General features: G+C 45.4%; 1 protein-coding gene across 1 annotated transcript in view; it reads left to right on the top strand.

Moving 5' to 3' along the window:
• DHX15 (DEAH-box helicase 15) overlaps positions 1–18,044 on the top strand; it is a 100,528-nt gene that overhangs the window by 23,361 nt on the left and 59,123 nt on the right. Inside the window, exons 4-5 of the mRNA XM_090035710.1 lie at positions 1,372–1,531; positions 1,934–2,152. Coding sequence (XP_089891836.1) covers positions 1,372–1,531; positions 1,934–2,152 — 379 coding nt within the window. The remainder of the gene's footprint in view (positions 1–1,371; positions 1,532–1,933; positions 2,153–18,044) is intronic.

The following is an 18,044-nucleotide window of genomic DNA, read 5'->3' as shown; positions in this document are numbered from 1 at the left end:
TCTCTGCCTTGGCCTTCCTGACTGCCCCCCTACTTTCCCGAGCAACTGCAGTATAGTCATCCCTGGTGATGTTCTCTCTTTTCCACTGGGTGTACACCTCCCTTTTAGCTTGGAGACATTCCTGGATGCTGTCAGCCAGCCTGGGAGCAGAACATGCCCCCTGAGGGCTTCAGGCTAGGAAAGACCGGTGTGGAAGCAGTTAGGGAGCGTGTTTTACCCTTTGCTTGTTCCCTGCCTGAATCACACTGCAGTGCTTGGGTGTTCAGTAACACACAGGCATACTCCCTTGCCCAGCCTCAGCCTCTCCTTGCCTACATTCACTTGGTGGGGAAAAAAAACAAACCCCAAACCCCTGCAGTTCTCTGCTGGTCTGTGTCCTCTAGGGCCCCTGGCTTTCCAGCATCCACACTGCAGGCTCTTTGTTTCTGTCTGAACTTCTGAACAGGTCATTTTTTTCTCTCAAGAAAACAAACTTGGGGGAGTTATCCTTAATGAATTGAATGCATGTATGCAGCCCTTATTTCTGTGTACTTTTTAGTGCACTGACAGTTCGATAGCGCTGCATCTCAGTATCTCAAAAATCACTGTTCATTCAGCTAGACCTGTGCAGTTTTAGGATACTTCTAGCTGGCACTGTACATAGCCTACCTTTTCTATGCCCCTCTTGTTTTCATTGTGCACCCTGACACACTAAGGGTGTGGCTACCTTTGTTTCCAACACTGCCAGCCTGCATCCCCATAGTGTGTAGTTGAGGATGCAGGCTGGCAGTGTTGGAAACAAAAGTAGCCACCACATGATGAGATCACCACTGTCGCCACGTGCCCCATCTTGGAGCTAAAGCTGCCACTGCAGCATGGGGCTTGTGACAGCTCTGGCATGGGAGCTGGAGCTGCTTTCACTGCGTGGCCTGCATTGGAACCAGAGCTACTGCTGCTTTGGTGGTGGTGGTGTGTTCAGGGGCTGGAACCGCGCAGTGCCCCAGGCTAAATCTGGCCTGAAAGGAGTGTTTTGATTTGGATCCAATCCAGGGTGCATGGTGAGTTTGACAACCTGACTTAGTTTGTTAAAAAATTATTCTCATTTAAAAAAAAAAATTCTCATCAGAATAGTTGCCTAAACTTTCTTAGTATTGGCTTTGTACCTACTTTACTTGAGCAAAACTTGCTCACCTGCAAGCCTCTATGCATCTCTTACTTTTTGGTCATCCATCCCTTTGTTCAGCACCATTCAAGTCAAATGCCCAGAAGGAGCGATAAAAGAAAGATTATAGTGACTCTATAGAAGGTAACTCTTTTGGTATGGAAGTATACAAAAATACTCAAGTACCATCTTGGAATTCACTTTGGGGGTTTTCTTCTTTTGATGTTCAGGTATATGACTGATGGTATGTTACTTCGTGAAGCTATGAATGACCCTTTGCTGGAGCGCTATGGTGTTATAATACTTGATGAGGCTCATGAAAGAACGCTGGCTACTGATATTTTGATGGGAGTTCTGAAAGAGGTTGTAAGGCAAAGATCCGACTTGAAGGTCAGTTACAGTTATAAATTGGCCTCTCCACAGCATATTCTAGTTTCTCTATATTTCTTTCCAGCCTAAGGACTTCACCAGGCTTATTGTTAGCAAGATCTATGTTGGTAAGGATTAGATTTGCTTTCTGATGTGTAGATGGCTTATCTTTAGTAGAAAATAAACCTGTGTAAATGTAAAAAGTTTGTTTATATGCAGTGCATCAGGGCAAATGAACATTTTCTACAAATGCTAAAGGATTCATAGAATCAGTAAGTCAAGAAAACTTGGAGTAAAGTTTTTAAGTTCATCATTAAATCACACAATTGCAAGTTCTGAGTTTATTAGCTATTATCTCTCTAACTTTGTATGTAATTCTTGATGTCAGCCGTGAAGTAATGGTATTTTGTCCCTAACTTGCAGGTCATTGTTATGAGTGCTACTCTAGATGCTGGCAAATTTCAAATTTATTTTGATAATTGTCCTCTCCTAACTATCCCTGGTCGTACACATCCTGTGGAGATCTTTTATACTCCAGAGCCAGAGAGGGATTACCTGGAGGCTGCAATTCGAACAGTGATCCAAATTCATATGTGTGAAGAGGAGGAAGGAGATCTTCTATTATTTCTTACTGGACAAGAGGTATATTTTGTATTCTTTGTTATGTGCTTATATTCAAAGGCTTGTATACATTAAGAAGGGGTTTATTTATGCTTCAGTTTCTTGTCCCTGTTCCCTTGCAGTTAGTCTTAAAATCATGCATGGTAATTTGTAGCTGTTATGAGAGTGCTTTCTGTCTAGATCTTTAGGCAGTGAATTAGGACAGAAGATGCATAATAATTTGCCATATATGAGGAATTTACTGGTGTCCCCCCCCCCTTGGAGTTAAACCAAAATGATTTTCCAACACCTTTTTTATGCCAGTCAAGAAAATGGGTATAAGTGCTCTTTTATGGAATTGAAAGAACGGAGTGAAGCAAAGCTGTTTTTAAATAAGGATGGATATATTCAGAATTCTGGTGTTCAGTAGAGGGGACATCATTTAACCAGGAAGTGTGTTCCATATGTGTGTTGTATTTGCTTGTCTGGTGAGTTTAAGTTTATATTGGGTACTAAGGAAGGGTCAGGCCTGGCTGTGACATGGCTTGTAGCTTGCTTGGCTCTTCTTACCTACATGCTGGTTGGTGGCTCTACTCTGATCCTCAAGCCCAGCTGCTTATTTGTCTTGCTCTTGCTGCATGGTTGCCTTTTGAAGGATGGACTTTCAAGTGCCACATAGCAGTTTGATTTTTCTTTTTCCTCTCCTCGCCTCTTTTGGAGCAGGCTCTGCTTGGATAGCTTTTTCTAATCATAGAGTTTTGTTGGTAGAATCATAGAAAATTAGGGTTGGAAGGGACCTCAGGAGGTCATCTAGTCCAGCCTCCTACTCAGAGCTACACTGTGTCCCCAGTTATATCATCCTAGCCAAGGCTTTGTCTATCTGGGTCATAAAAACCTCTGAAGATGGAGATTTTACAACCTCTCTGGGTAGCCTGTTCCAGAGCTTTACTTTTCTCCTCATGAGAGAGTTTTTCCTAATATCTAACCTGAGCTTCCCTTGCTGCAATGTGAGACCATTGCTCCTTGTTTTGTCATTTCCTGCTATTGAGAACAGTCTACCTCTTAGTAACCACCCTTCAAGTATTTGAAGGCTGTTAGTAAATCCTCATTCAGTTTTCTCTTCTCTAGGTTAAGCAAGCCCAGTTCGCTTAACCTTTCCTCAGAAGTCATGTTCCCTAATCCCCTAATTATCATTGCCTCCCACTGGACTCTGTCCAGTTATCTACATCCTTTCTGTAGTGGGGGCCCACAAAACTGAACACAGTATTCCAGATGTGGCCTCAAGTCAAGTCAGTCCCAAGGCCATGCTGACCATTGGGGCATCTTGTGATGTAGCAATAACCTTCCTCCGTTCTTCCTGTTTTTTTTGCAATCCTTGTATAGTCAGTCATTTTTATTCTCATCCAGTCTTTGATGTTGGTGGTCCATCTTGTCCTAGGTCTTCCTTTTCTTCGTCCATCCACAGTACCCTTCAGGATGGTATTGGTAAGGGTGCCTGGGCCATCTTGCTTGTTCAAACCACTGCATCTTTCTTATGATTTTCTAGCAAGGGTTCAAATTTGGTTACGTGTCTGATTTTGATCTTTTACAGATTCATTGTTCTATGTACAGTGTTGGGTATGCGTCTCGATTAGCTTTTCCTAGTGCCATAGTGAATGCGCAGGTCTCGCAGCCAAAGAGTTGTTGAAATGATAGCAGCATGTAGTAGATTATGGAGTTTCATTTTCATTGTGATCTTGCTGTTAACCTAGACTTTCTTCAGCCTTGCTAGTTGTCCATTGACTATAGGCCAGTTAGTCTCACCTCCATCCTTGGCAAAGTCTTTGAAAAAATTATCAAGGCTCACATTTGTGAGAGCCCGGCAGGGCAAGTTATGCTGAGGGGAAACCAGCATGGGTTCGTGGCAGGCAGATCGTGCCTGACCAGTCTAGTCTCTTTTTATGACCAGGTTACAAAACGCCTCGACGCAGGAGGAGGGGTGGATGTTGTATACTTGGACTTCAGGAAGGCCTTTGATACGGTATCCCACCCCATACTGGTGAACAAGTTAAGGGGCTGTGACTTGGATGACTGCACAGTCCAGTGGGTGGAGAATTGGCTGGAGGGTCGCACCCAGAGAGTCGTGGTGGATGGGTCAGTTTCGACCTGGAGGGGTGTGGGCAGTGGGGTCCCGCAGGGCTCGGTCCTTGGACCGATACTCTTTAATGTCTTCATCAGCGACTTGGATGAGGGAGTGAAATGTACTCTGTCCAGGTTTGCAGATGACACTAAGCTATGGGGCGAAGTGGACACGCCGGAGGGGAGGGAGCAGCTGCAAGCAGACCTGGACAGGTTAGACAAGTGGGCAGAAAACAACAGAATGCAGTTCAACAAGGAGAAATGCAAAGTGCTGCATCTAGGGAGGAAAAATGTCCAGCACACCTACAGCCTAGGAAATGACCTGCTGGGTAGCACGGAAGTAGAAAGGGATCTTGGAGTCCTAGTGGACTCCAAGATGAACATGAGTCGGCAGTGTGACGAAACCATCAGAAAAGCCAATGGCACTTTATCGTGCATCAGCAGATGCATGACAAATAGGTCCAAGAAGGTGATACTTCCCCTCTATCGGGCGCTGGTCAGACCGCAGCTGGAGTACTGCGTGCAATTCTGGGCGCTGCACTTCACGAAGGATGCGGATAATCTGGAGAGGGTCCAGAGAAGGGCCACTCGTATGGTTAAGGGCCTGCAGGCCAAGCCCTACGAGGAGAGACTAGAGAATCTGGACCTTTTCAGCCTCCGCAAGAGAAGGTTGAGAGGCGACCTGGTGGCTGCCTATAAGTTCGTCAGGGGGGCACAGAAGGGAATTGGTGAGTATTTATTCACCAAGGCCCCCCCGGGGGTTACAAGAAATAATGGCCACAAGCTAGAAGAGAGCAGATTTAGATTGGATATTAGGAGGAACTTCTTCATAGTTCGAGTGGCCAAGATCTGGAACGGGCTCCCAAGGGAGGTGGTGCTCTCCCCTACCCTGGGGGTCTTCAAGCGAAGGCTAGATGTGTATCTAGCTGGGGTAATGTAGGCCCAGCACTCTTTCCTGCTTATGTAGGGGGTCGGACTCGATCTATTGAGGTCCCTTCCGACCCTAGCATCTATGAATCTATTCTTGTTTTTACTTTTTCTGGTGAAGCATCTTCTGTGATGGTTGATCCAAAGTATTTTAAAGTGTGTTACTTTTTCTAGTTTCTCATTACCAATTGTTACTGACGCATCATCATTGCTAGCCTCACCAATGTTTAATAAAGGGGAATAATCACTTCCTTCAATCACCTGGCAGCGCTCCTACTAAGGTAGCCCATTGTGCTGTTAGCCTTCTTTTCAACAAGGGCACATTATTGTTTCATATTCGGCTCATTGTTGACGGTAACCCCCAGGTCCTTTTTCTGCTTAGTCAGTCAGTCCCCAACCTGTACCGGTGCATGGGATTGTTCCATCCTAAGTGCAGGACATTGCACTTGCCTTTGTTGAACCTCATGAGATTTTCTTTTGGTCCAATCCTCCAAGTTATTGAGGTCACTCTGAATCCTAGCCATACCTTCCAGCATATCTACCCCCCCCAGCTTGGTGTCATCCATAAACTTGTGAGGGTGCACTCCATCCCATCTTCCAGGTCGTTGCTGAAGATATTGAACAAGACTGGTCCCAGAACTGACCCTTAGGGCATTTCATACTAGCTGCCAACTAGACATCAAGCCATTCATTACTGCCCTCTGAGCATGATGATCCAGCCAGCTTTCTATCCACTTTACAGACCATTCATCCAATCCATACTTCTTCAGCTTGCTTGGAAGTATGTTGTAGGAGACCAAATCAAAAACCTTTCTCTAAAGCCTTGTATATCACAGTTGTACCGTTACCTAGAAGATTAAAAGAAACTAACTTGCTAAACTGGCTTCTGGTATCTTATTTCTTCCATTCAGAGGTTAAGACATCAATTGCGTACGCCAGCTTGCTTATCACTTGTGGGATTCTGGTTCTAGATTAGTGGGAGTGAATATTGCAGTTCAAGGGATAATTTACTGATATTTCTGACTTGAGAAAAAGCAAAGATTTTCCAGCATATTGACAAGTATGCGAACATTCAGGATTTGAGGAGAATTCCATGCAAAGGGGAGAGGTATTCTAAAAAGGTCACAATGTCTGAGGCATTATCTTCATATCTTGGTGTGTTTGTTTTTTTTAAATGGGGTGTCCTGCAGTCTGATGAGAGATCCATCCAGATTTTGAATCAATACATTGGAGTAGGTTGCGCTGCTTAAAAGAACCTTTCCTTAGGTCTTTTCTAAGACTGGATTAAAGTGACCAGATCCCTTTTGGTTCTCCCCATATAGCTAACATACTTTAGAAACTAAGAAAAGAGCTTTCTGAGGCAGTTGAGAAAGTTGTAAGACAAATTACTTTCTCCACATTTTTTGGGTCCCTCCCCCCGATTTAATAGAATCTGAAAGAGACTGGGCGGAGAGCTAGTGAACTGGTAGGTATTTCTAGTGAAGTTTTCTGAGGGGTCTTTGTAATACTTTTTTAACTTCACTGACATTGTTTTGGATAAAAAAGATTCTTGTTTAAGCATCAGTACATTTGTCTGAGTAATGCATTCAAACTGAGAAGAAATACTGCATATTTTTTTGAGCTCTTCAGCATCGCAAAAGAGTAACTTTAGTGTTTCTGAGGTAAAAACAAGCAGAAAAAGTGGAGACTAAATTGAACCTTCAAGGTTTTATTTCTGTAATTTAGAGAGAATGTGAAAGTGGAAGATAATTTTGGTGACACTGACCATGAAGTGGTAAGAGTTCAAGATCTTAAGGGAAGGAAGCAAGGAGAGCAGTAGGATAAAGGCACTGGACTTCAGAAAAGCAGACTTGGGGAACTGGTGAGCAGCATCCCAGGAGAAGTCCAGGAGAGCAGGCTGTATTTTAAGGCTGTTTTTAAAGGCGCAGGATCAGGCTATCCCAATGTGACAATAGAATGGGAAGTGCAACAGGAGGCCAGCCTGACTAGATGGCAGTCTCTTTAAGGAGCTGAAAGTCAGAAAGGAGTCTTATAAAAAGTGGGAACCTGGTCCTATTGCTACACAAGAATATAAGATCATCATATATGGGCATTGCGGGAGAAAATTAGGAAGGTCAAGGCACAGTTTGAGATGCAGCTGGTAAGGAACATAAGGTAATAAGGGATTCTGCCTGTATGTAAAAAGAGAGACCAAAGAAACCACAGGTTTTTTAAGGAGTACAGAAGGCACTCTAATTATGGATGATGCAGGAAAGGCCAAAGTATTTAATACCTTGTACTTTGGCCTTCAGAAATAGGATGCAGCTACCAGATGAGTCCAGATGGCAGCAAGTATAGGGAAGAAGACTAACAGCCTAGAGTAGTAGAAGCACAGGGTTGTCTAGCTTGGAGAAGCTAGATACTTTTATCTGGATAGGGCCAGATGGAATGCACCCTCGATTACTGAGGGAACTGGCTGAAATAAATTTAGAAACATCAGGTATCCTCTTTGAGAACTCACGGAGGTTGGGTGAATTCCTGGATGACTGGAAAACATATAGAGGATTGGACACACATAGTGCCCATCTTTAGGAAAATGAGGGAGAATCTAGGGCACAGCCTGTTAACTTACCAGCTTATAGAAGGAAACTGGGTTAGTCATGTACGACCTAGCTCTTGGTAAATGTATGCTGTATGTTCCCGATTGCCTTGTTCTCCTCTAGGAGCTTCACAATAGATTCTCTGAGGATTTGCTCCGTAATCTGAGGATCTCCGTACAGAGGTCAGGCTGTGTGGATTGTGGGGAGAGCATTGGGTATGATGTACATGGACTTTAGCAATTTTTTGACAGTCTCCCATGACATCCACATTAACGAGCTAAGGAAGACTACCGACTAGATCAGGTTGGCAGCGTTTTTGCCCCGAGTGCTAAAAACACCCCAGCCTCCAGCCATGCATTGACTTGGTATGCCAGAGGCAGGGAAGCTGAGGGGCTTGATCCTTATTGCTGTTGTCAGCTGCATGCCTGCATCTGGGCACATGGTGCAGGTGTGCTGAGGGTTGGGCTGCACTGGCCTCTTCCCTGCTGTGCATCACAAGGTGTGTGTGTAGCCACCACAGCTTTGGAGCCAGTGCCAGGGTTGTGGAGGCCTGCGCAGCTGTTTGCAGTGTCCTGGATGCAGCTGGTCTGGGTTCTGGGCAGCTGCTGCCTGCCATAGAACCCAGGCTGCTTGCAGCCTCTCTGCCACCTGCAGGCTCTGTGGCTGGTGGCAGCTGCTCGAAGTCCAGGCTGGGAGGAAAACAGCCTCACATGCCATGCTCTGGCACGCGTGCTGGGGGCTGCTGATTTCCCTGGACTATAGCAAATGCGATAAGGTGGATACATACAGTACTTGGTTAGCTCATTGTACTCGGTGGCCTAATCTCTAGTTGTGAGGAGGTATCAAGTGGGGTTGCCTAGGGGTTTGTCCTGGGTCTCTATATTGTTTAACAGCCTTAATGGTTTGTCAAACTGCTTAAATGGCAATGCCAGACAATCCCCAAAAACTCCAGTAAAGGCCAACGACATCATCAGATGTTTTGTCAACAATAGAAAATTCTCAAAATCAGACAAGCTTCTCCCGCGTGGTGAATGCAAAATTGAAAGAGGCCTGGATTGAAAGAGGCCTGGAACTCTCCCCCAGTAGACTCAATTCTCTGCATCAGCTTTGAATTCAAAGAGAAGATGGAGGCTGCCAGCACCTTCAAGGGTGGAAAGTCTCCAGGCCAAGACGACTTCCAGATGGAGGTGTTCACCCACCTCAGTGACCCCATTCTCTCCTGGCTCCAATGCTTTTTCTCCCATTGCCTGAACAGCCTTAAACCCCACAAAATCTGACTGCATGCCAAAGGTGTTGCCATCCTTAAACCAAATAAACCACTAGAAGACCCAGGTAGCTTCAGACCAGTCTTCTCTCAGTGGGATTTAAACTCACCTATACCTCATCGTTGATCTCCAGCTCCGAGAGCAACAGGCCATTGGGGCCGCCCAACTACTGACCAGGTCTCTTGCCTCACTGTGGACATTGAGGCAGCTTTTGAAAAAGGGCAGAAGTGCAGAGCAGTCTTTGTAGACATATCTGCAGCCTGTGACACAGTATGGCAATGAGGACTCACTCTGAAGCTCCTTCACAAAATCCCCAACAAACATGTAGTCCACTTTCTGCAAGAACTCATCTTCAGCTGTTACTTCACTCTTCGTATTTGAAAAGATGCATCCATGAGGCACCTTCTGAAGAACAGCGTGCCTCATGGATTCATCCTAGCACCCTTGCTTTTCAATATTTACACCTCAGACTTGCCCCCCCACGACATCCAAAAATACATATACGTAGACAACATCGCCCTTATGATCACAGGAAAAAACTTCAAGAATCTGGAGCAAGGTCTGACAAAGTACCTCACTACAATGAGCATTTGCTTTTGGTGGCCAGTGGTGTCCCTCAGGAGTTGGTGCTTGGTCCAGTACTTCTTAACATCTTTATCAGTGATTTGGATGTGGGGGTGAAGAGCTCACTGGCCAAGTTCACGGGTGACACCCAAGTTATGGGGAATTGTGGTCACACTTGAAGATAGGCTACAGATACAGGTGGACCTAGACAGGCTGGCAAGCTGGGTGGATCAGAACCAGATGAAGTTTAACATCAAGAAATGTAAAGTGCCTCCACCTGGGGACAAACAATTCCCTACGCGCCTACAGCCTTAGCAGCGCTGATCTGACCAGCACTACAAATGAAAGAGACCTGGGGGTAGTAATAGACCACAGTATGAGCATGAGCCAGCAGTGCGACGCTGTAGCCAGCAGGGCAAATAATACTCTGGTGTGCATCAATCTATGCATCTCCAGCAAAACCAAGGGAGTGATTTTTCCACTCTACTCGGCATTGGTGAGACCACAGCTCCAGTACTGCATCCAGTTCTGGGCATCACACTTCAACAAAGACATGGAAAAGCTTGAGAGGGCACAGAGAAGGGCCTACCTGTATGATCGGAGACTTGCACAGCCGGCCATATGAAGAAAGGCTGAGGGACCTGGGACTGTGTAGCTTGAAAAAGAGAAGGCTGAGAGGGGTCTTGGTACCAGTTTACCACTACACTAAGGGAGTACATCAAGTGCTTTGTGAGCAACTGTTCACCAGGACATCCTTGGGGAAAACCAGGAGAAATGGTCACAGACTCCTAGAAGATAGTTTCAGGTTCAACACTGTGAAAAACTTCTTCACAGCTAGGGTGTCCAGGCTGTAGAATAAGCTCCTTCAAGAGGTGGACCTATTGCCTACCCTGGAAATCTTCAAGAGGAGACTGGACAGTCACTTTTACTGGAGTCACCTGACCCCAGTTGTCTTTCCTGCTTGGTGAAGTGGGGCTGGACCCAATGATATTCCAAAGTCCCTTCCAGCCTCATAATCTATTAAATTGGAGTCTCAAACTAAACATCATGAAGACAGTCAGTAGCACTTTCCACCTTGCCCACAAACTTGCCAAAGCAGCACTGAATATCAAGTGTGGAACAAACTCCATTCCTTTTGAAAACCACCTAAAGTACCTTGGAGTTGCCCTGGATTGCACCCTTACCTGCCTTACCCAACTGGCAGCCAAAATACAAGCTCTTAACAACCTGTTCCATCAATGAGTTAGCATCAGATGCAGAGTTAACTCCACTGTACTTTGGATATCCACTCTGGCACTAGCGTACTCAACAGCTGAATACTATGCCCCAGTGTGGTGCAGAAATGCCCACGCTCACCAACTCAACGACACTTAACAATGGCGTGCAGCTCACTTGTGGCTGTATCTACCCGACCCCTACTTCACAGCTCCCACTTGTCAGTGGTATTGCTTTCCCCTGACATTTGCCATGAGCAACAATGCTTCCTCTTCCCTCGCTGCATTGAACTAGAGCAGAGATTCTCAAACTGTGGTCTGTGGACCACCACTGGTCCGCAAGCCCCATTCAGGTGGTCCAGAGAAAGGTTGAATATCTGTGGATAAGAATATCTGTATTTGTAAGGTAAGACTACTGATATTAAAATATGAGTTGTGTGCTTTGATAGAGGTCTGCTGAGACCCTCAGCAATTTTCAAGTGGTCCACAAAAAAAAAAAGTTTGTGAACTACTGAACCTAGACAATAACCACTACCTACATCAGCACATCTTCTCTGACCCTCCAGTCAAGTGGTGCGTTCAAACTAGGAAACCCCTCATTGCCCACATGTACCACATGAGCTCTGTCACCAAAGGTTCTTCCCCAGACAACTGGACTGAACAACTGTGGGGAGAACTGCAGACTTGAAACATTCATCCCAAACCCCTCTACGAGACCTCTGAGCTTCGATTTGAACAGACTGTCTCCTGGGTTCACCTTAGACTCCAAACCGGCTATGGCCACTTTTGCCATAACATGCATCAAATGGGCCTGAGATCAAATACCGCTTGTGAATGCGACACCCCCTCACAGACCAAAATCCACATAGTTACAGAATGCCCTATCTTCCATTTTCCTGGAAACCTCAATGCCCTCGACAGCCCATCTTGATCCTGGCTCAGCTCTGTCCAATGCGAAATATGACTGCACTGTTTTTATCATACAAAAAAAATTGTAAAATGGGATTTAGTGCATGTTTAATCAATTTGTGAGTGACCTCTGTTGTTCTGAGATACTTGGTGGTTTGGGAGAGTTCCCACCCAGCCTCCTACCTGCTGTTGCTGTTGGTGTTCAGGATGCTTGGGTTGGAGTGTTCTCAGAGGCTGTCTGCAACCAACCCCTGGAGCTCAGGTGTGACACAGTAAGCATTGCTTGAATCCATGTTTGGTAGTGAAAGCTCAGGTTAGATTTGTTGTCTTACAGGACAGTAGCTAGTGGGTCTGCATAGCAATTAGCCCGGCTCCAAAAAAAATGCCCAGACAATGGTAGACAACATACTATGTGCACAGATGCCCCCTAAGTTGCAAAAAAAGGGTGAAGCTTGCACCACCTGTATTTATAACCCAGATGCCTCCATTCTCTTCCAATTCTTACTTCTCTCTGAGATGACAGAGACAAATAAAAAGGGACAAGTCCAGACACCTGCAGCTCTTTCCTTGCCAACTGTTGCTTCCCCCCCCTTCCAAGTTTGGGCATCTAGAGCACATTCCCTGCTGAGTCTGGGCATTTCTAGCTCATCCCCCTACTGATTTTGAGTATCTTCAGCTTACCCCTGCTGAGTTCAGCTCACTTGTTGTTACCTCCTGCTTTTACTAGCAAGTTCTAACTATTACTCCCTAACTTGTTCATCTACTGTTTCTTACTTCAAATTAGCTTTACTGCTTACTGCATCTCTTATCAGGTCATTTAGCGGTCAGTGAAGTCTATTTCCTCCCAAGGTCCTTTGCATGTTCTAGCTTAACTATAGTTTAGCATAAAATGCAAGGTTCTCCACCTTGGGAGGAAAAACCTGCAGCATCCTTATAGGCTTGGCAGTGCTACGTTGGATAGCACTACAGAAGAAAGAGACTTGGGGGTCATCATTGACCACAAGATGAACATGAGCCTGCAATGCGATGCTGCGGCTAGTAAAGCGACCAAAACGCTGGCTTGCATCCATAGATGCTTCTCGAGCAAATCCCGGGACGTCATTCTCCCCTTGTACTCGGCCTTGGTGAGGCCACAGCTGGAGTACTGCGTCCAGTTTTGGGCTCCACAATTCAAAAAGGACGTGGAGAAGCTTGAGAGAGTCCAGAGGAGAGCCGCGCGCATGATCAGAGGTCAGGAAAACAGATCTTACGATGACAGGCTGAGAGCCATGGGACTCTTTAGCCTGGAAAAGCGCAGGCTCAGGGGTGATCTGATGGCCACCTACAAGTTTATCAGGGGTGACCACCAGGATCTGGGGGAATGTTTGTTCACCAGAGCACCCCAAGGGATGACAAGGTCGAACGGTCACAAACTCCTGCAAGACTGTTTCAGGCTGGACATAAGGAAGAATTTCTTTACTGTCCGAGCCCCCAAGGTCTGGAACAGTCTGCCATCGGAGGTGGTTCAAGCACCTACATTGAACACCTTCAAGAGTAAATTGGATGCTTATCTTGCTGGGATCCTATGACCCCAGCTGACTTTCCTGCCCTTTGGGCAGGGGGCTGGACTCGATGATCTCCCAAGGTCCCTTCCAGCCCTAATGTCTATGAGATCTATGAAATAATTGTGGGCTAGCATAACTGAAACTCCTACAACATCATGTTGAGTGGAGATGATCACCCCCAGTGATCTGGATACATTGGAGAAAAGGTTTGCAATCAGTCAGATGAGATTCCTGCACTTGTGATGGAATAATTGCATGCACAAATACAGACATAGGAAATGATTGGCTAGGCTGCACGAGGACTGGGGGTTAGAGTAGACCAATGGTTCTCAATCATTTCAGACTTAAGGCACTCCTTGTTGGAGTTGAGGCATCCCTCCATAACTCTTTTGTGAATTCAGCAGCACCCAATATAAAGAACATATTTATGTATTGCAGTGCTTACCTTCTTGCAGAAGGGCTGGGCAGGGTAGTTGGGGATTGATGTCCAGGCAGGAATGAGTCTGTGCTTATCTGCTTATCTCCTCACATTTCATGGCACTCTTGGAAGGATATGGCAGCTCCCAAAGGTTCCCTGGCACCCTGGTTGAGAATCACTGTAGTAGATCAGAGGCTGAATAAAAACTAAGAGGATACTCTTGTTACAAAGAAGTTAACGGTATACTAGATTGTATTAACAGGAGTGTTGCTTGCAAATCAAGGGAAATAATTCTTCTGCTCTGTTCAGCACTGGTGAGTCCTTTTAACCTGGAGCACTGTGTCCAGTGTTGGGCCCCACACTTCACGAGGGTGTGGACACGTGAGGAAAAATCCAGCAGAGAATGACAAAAATGACTAGGTGTCTGAGCGACAAGCCTTAAGAAGGAAAGGCTGAAAGAACTAGAGTTATTTACTTCTGGAGAAGAGAAGGCTGAGGGGTGTGGATTTCATGGAAGTCTTCAAATATCTGGAGCAAGAGCTTAAGCAGCAGCAGGGGAAATTTAGGTTGGAGATTAGGAAGAACTTTCCAAGTATGAGAGTGGTGAAGCATTGGAACAGGCTAGAAATGTTCAAGAGCTGGTTAGACAGGGATGATCCTGCCCTGTGCATAAAGCTTGATTAAATAATTGTGATGTTCCTTTCAGCCCTACTGAATAGTTGTGCTGCAGATTTAGATAAACCTTTTAATAGTGAATATTCTCTGTTTTACACAAAGATCTGATTAAATCATGTTATGTGAATGAGGCTTCAATGATATGGTTACAGAGATTGGCTTTGGGATGCTCTAAATCTGCCTTCAGAAACAGAACCCTAGATAAAATTAGAAGTGTCATTCTGGTTTCATGACTATCTCAGTTTTGTGTATTTTTCTGCATGTCACCTTCTAGTGTGGGGGGATCCCTGATCTTATGGTTTGGACAGTTTTGTTGTGTTTCTCTGTACTTTAGACCCAGAAGACATGCATTTGCTTATACTCTTTCAATACCTCAGTGATCTCCCCTTGATTTAAGTCATTGCCCTACCTGTTAACAAGGGCGTTTATTGTTTTGCTTCTCTGAGATTTAGGAGTTCTTGCTAACAGTTGTTGCATCAGTTGCAGAAATTAGCTCCAAGTTGATGACCCCAAGGGAAGCTGATACAGACCTGAGCAAGTAGAATCTGTACTGCTATGTAGCTGACATGCTGATGTGTGCAGAAAAGTGAGATCTAAGAGCTGGATCATGATTGCCTAACAGCCTTTTGCTAGAGAAGTCACTGGTTACCGTAGCAGCCGTTGCTACCTCAGTTCTTTGCTTGTTGACAAAGTTTGCTACTGCTCAGGGTCATCATTACAGTAAGTGGGTGTGCCCAGCATAGCACTCTAGAGAACAGTACCAGGCACTGAAGAGATTTGGCTTTGCCCACTTTTGGTTCCTCATTAGCACTTATACCTGCCTAATCTTACAGGTTTTGTTTTTTGTGACTTCCCAAAACTGAATGGAAAACTGAAACAGAAAACTGCAACTGAAAAACTGGGAATTCTTAAAGAACTTAGGAAGAGGACAACTGGCCAGATGTTTTTGTTTCAGTGAAAAAGGGAAGGCAAAAGGAAACAGTCTGATAAATGGAAACAGGCAATACATCAGTCATAAAGCATAGAAAAAAATGATCAGGCTAGAACACAGGTGAGGCAAAATATGGGCTGTGGGCTGGATCTGTCCCGTGGTGTGATTCTTTCTGGTCCTCAGTAGGTCCTTTGGCTCAGGCTACAAGAGGGTAGCTCAGGCTATGACATGTGCAGGCAGTCTAGCTGGCCCCAGGTGCAAAGTGCCATGTGGCATAGCCCACTTTGTCCCCCATGTGGCTCTTGGGTACACCAGGAGCTGTAGTTCCATGCGATGGGGTGAGGGTTGTGTGGTGGCTGGACTTGGCTTCCTGCCAGCCCACACTGCTGCCTGGGAGCAGGTGCATGCCCTGCTGCCCAGGCATCCTAGCCTGTCTACCCCACACCCATGGCCGTAGGTATTGGATGGGACAGGCAGGTGAGCAGTATCTCCATGGAGATTGGCCTGGGACCCCTGCAAGCAAGGTGCACTTGGATGGGTGGATGGAATGGGGCTGCAGGTGGACAAGGAGCTGTTTCCATGAGTGGGATGGCTGAGGCCAGGATTGCAGGGTGGTGACAGCGTGGGGCTTGGGCCTATTTCAGGGATGTGCAGGGAACGGATTGTGGTACAGTCCTGGGCCTGCACTGTTACTGCCCCTTAATCCTGACCCTGACCTGGACTCCACCCATCCTGTTCCTGGATGCCGTGCCCTGTCCACAGGTGTCTTGGGCTTGTCTCCATGAAGACCTTGCCCACTGTGTCCAGCACCCCCAGCAATGGGTGTAGGGTGGATGGACCTAGGGCTGGATAGGATAAACTGGCCTTTTTGCTGCCCCCACCCCCCAACCGTGACAGGGGGCTGAGCCAGGTCAGCATCCCTTGCCCTCTGGCTTTCAAGAGCTTACCAAAACATGTTAAGGGGCCCTGTAGCTCAAATAATTGCCCACCTCTGGAGAAGCATCAAGTGAGATTCAGGGCTGATAGGCCTTCATGAGAGTAAGGAGGGTTCTGGAAGCCAAATCAAGTGTAGTGATTATATAGACCAGGGGTCTGCAACCTAGGCCAGACCTGGCCTATAGAGCCATTTGATGGGGCTTTGGCAGTAGTCGCTCTCCCTGTGCTGCTGTGAGGAAAAGTGCTGGCAGTAGTTTGGTCATAGCACCTTCCCACCTCTGACCCAGTCTGGGTTAGGGTCCAAAAATGTTGCCTACTGGTGGCATTACCCATTATTAGATGGTGGCGACTTAAAATTTTTGATGCAGAAAAGGCATGAGTGTCAAATAAATATTTCTGTATCTAGAAAGAAACATGATGGTATTGTACTGTATGAAGATGAAGTGCTTTCCAGTTCACCAAGAACGATGTTTACCAATATATATTTGAAATAAATTGGTGGGAATTGATAACTTGACCCCAGAAGTTCTTAAAGAACAGTGTGAGGACACCTAGTCTGCTGATGCCTATTTTTAATAAGTAGCAGGATACTTACAACATTCCAGAAGACTGGAGCAGTGCTAATGTGCCAGTATTAAAAAGAGCAAGTAATATGAGTTGGTAATCATGGGTTCCTTTGATAAAACCTGGTATGCTTATACCAGGTGAAATAGTGGAAAAAGCTGATGGGGGAATTCAATAAATAAATAAATAAATAAATGCGTAATTAATCATTTGGGAGAAGAGTTCTTAAACTTCATCCCATTTGTTTTGTAGTTTGGCTGGCTAATTGCATAGAAGTAACAGTTGGAGACATTTGACAAAGTGCATCTTAAATGGATTGTGAGCTGGCCAACTGACAGATCCCAAAGTAGTTGCCAGAGGAATCATCAAATGGGGAAGTCTGGTTCCACAATGATCTCTATTAGGCATGGTACTTTTCATATTTTTATTAATGATCTGGAATTAAATGTGATTGCTGATTTAAAAATGTGTAGGGGACTTGGATTGTACTGTGTGGCTGTTTATAATTTGTTGATGTGGATTGTTTGGCGTGGGCCTTTTCATATAAATGTACAAATTTGTATCGGATATTTTAGGAGAAAGAACTTGGACCATATGTTTAGAATAGACTACTGTATCCTGGAAAACGGTAACTAAAAAATTTGATGTCAGGTGTGGGGGAAGAAACTTAGCATGAGCTCCCATTGCTTTACCATGGCAAAAGGGGCTGATTTTGTTTTTTTTTGGGTGTATAAAAGGAGTAAGGAGGTGACTTGTTGGGGGCGGGAATATACAGATGTATGCTAATACTGCATGTAGGGGGCTTGTGCATGCATTTTGAAAAAACTGATGGGGGCGGAGAAGTCACGTGATGTCACCTGGGCAGATGGCTGCCTGAAGCTAGCTCTTCCTTGGAGCGAAGGCACAATCCACGAACATTGCCAGTTTCCTGACCCTTTTAACGCCCAAAAGCATTCCCCCTGTTCATAGAATGAACATCCCCACATCAGGGAACCAATTGGAAAAGCTGCTTCCCCAGAAGAAACTGAAAGACCCTCATTCTGATTGGCTCATAGGTCTACAGAATTGAAGATGGCTGCTGCAGGGGGAAATGGAACAGGCAGAACGACGGAAGATTAAAGACAGAATAGTCCTTTCGACTAGAGAAGGCTTTGAGTTAATCTCAGAAATTAGAATTTTTAAATTGTCTGTGGAGTTTGATAAAATAGAAGCAAGGATGAAAGTAATTAGGGACAGGGTCACAAACCTGGAGATAAGATGGATAAAACCTGTAATCAGCAGTAAATTTTT

The sequence above is a fragment of the Crocodylus siamensis genome, chromosome 2 (assembly GCF_052110815.1).
Source record: "Crocodylus siamensis isolate JL-2025a chromosome 2, ASM5211081v1, whole genome shotgun sequence".
NCBI lineage: Eukaryota > Metazoa > Chordata > Crocodylia > Crocodylidae > Crocodylus > Crocodylus siamensis.
Note: the sequence above shows the minus strand (reverse complement) of the source record. Positions and strands in the feature narration are given on the sequence as shown.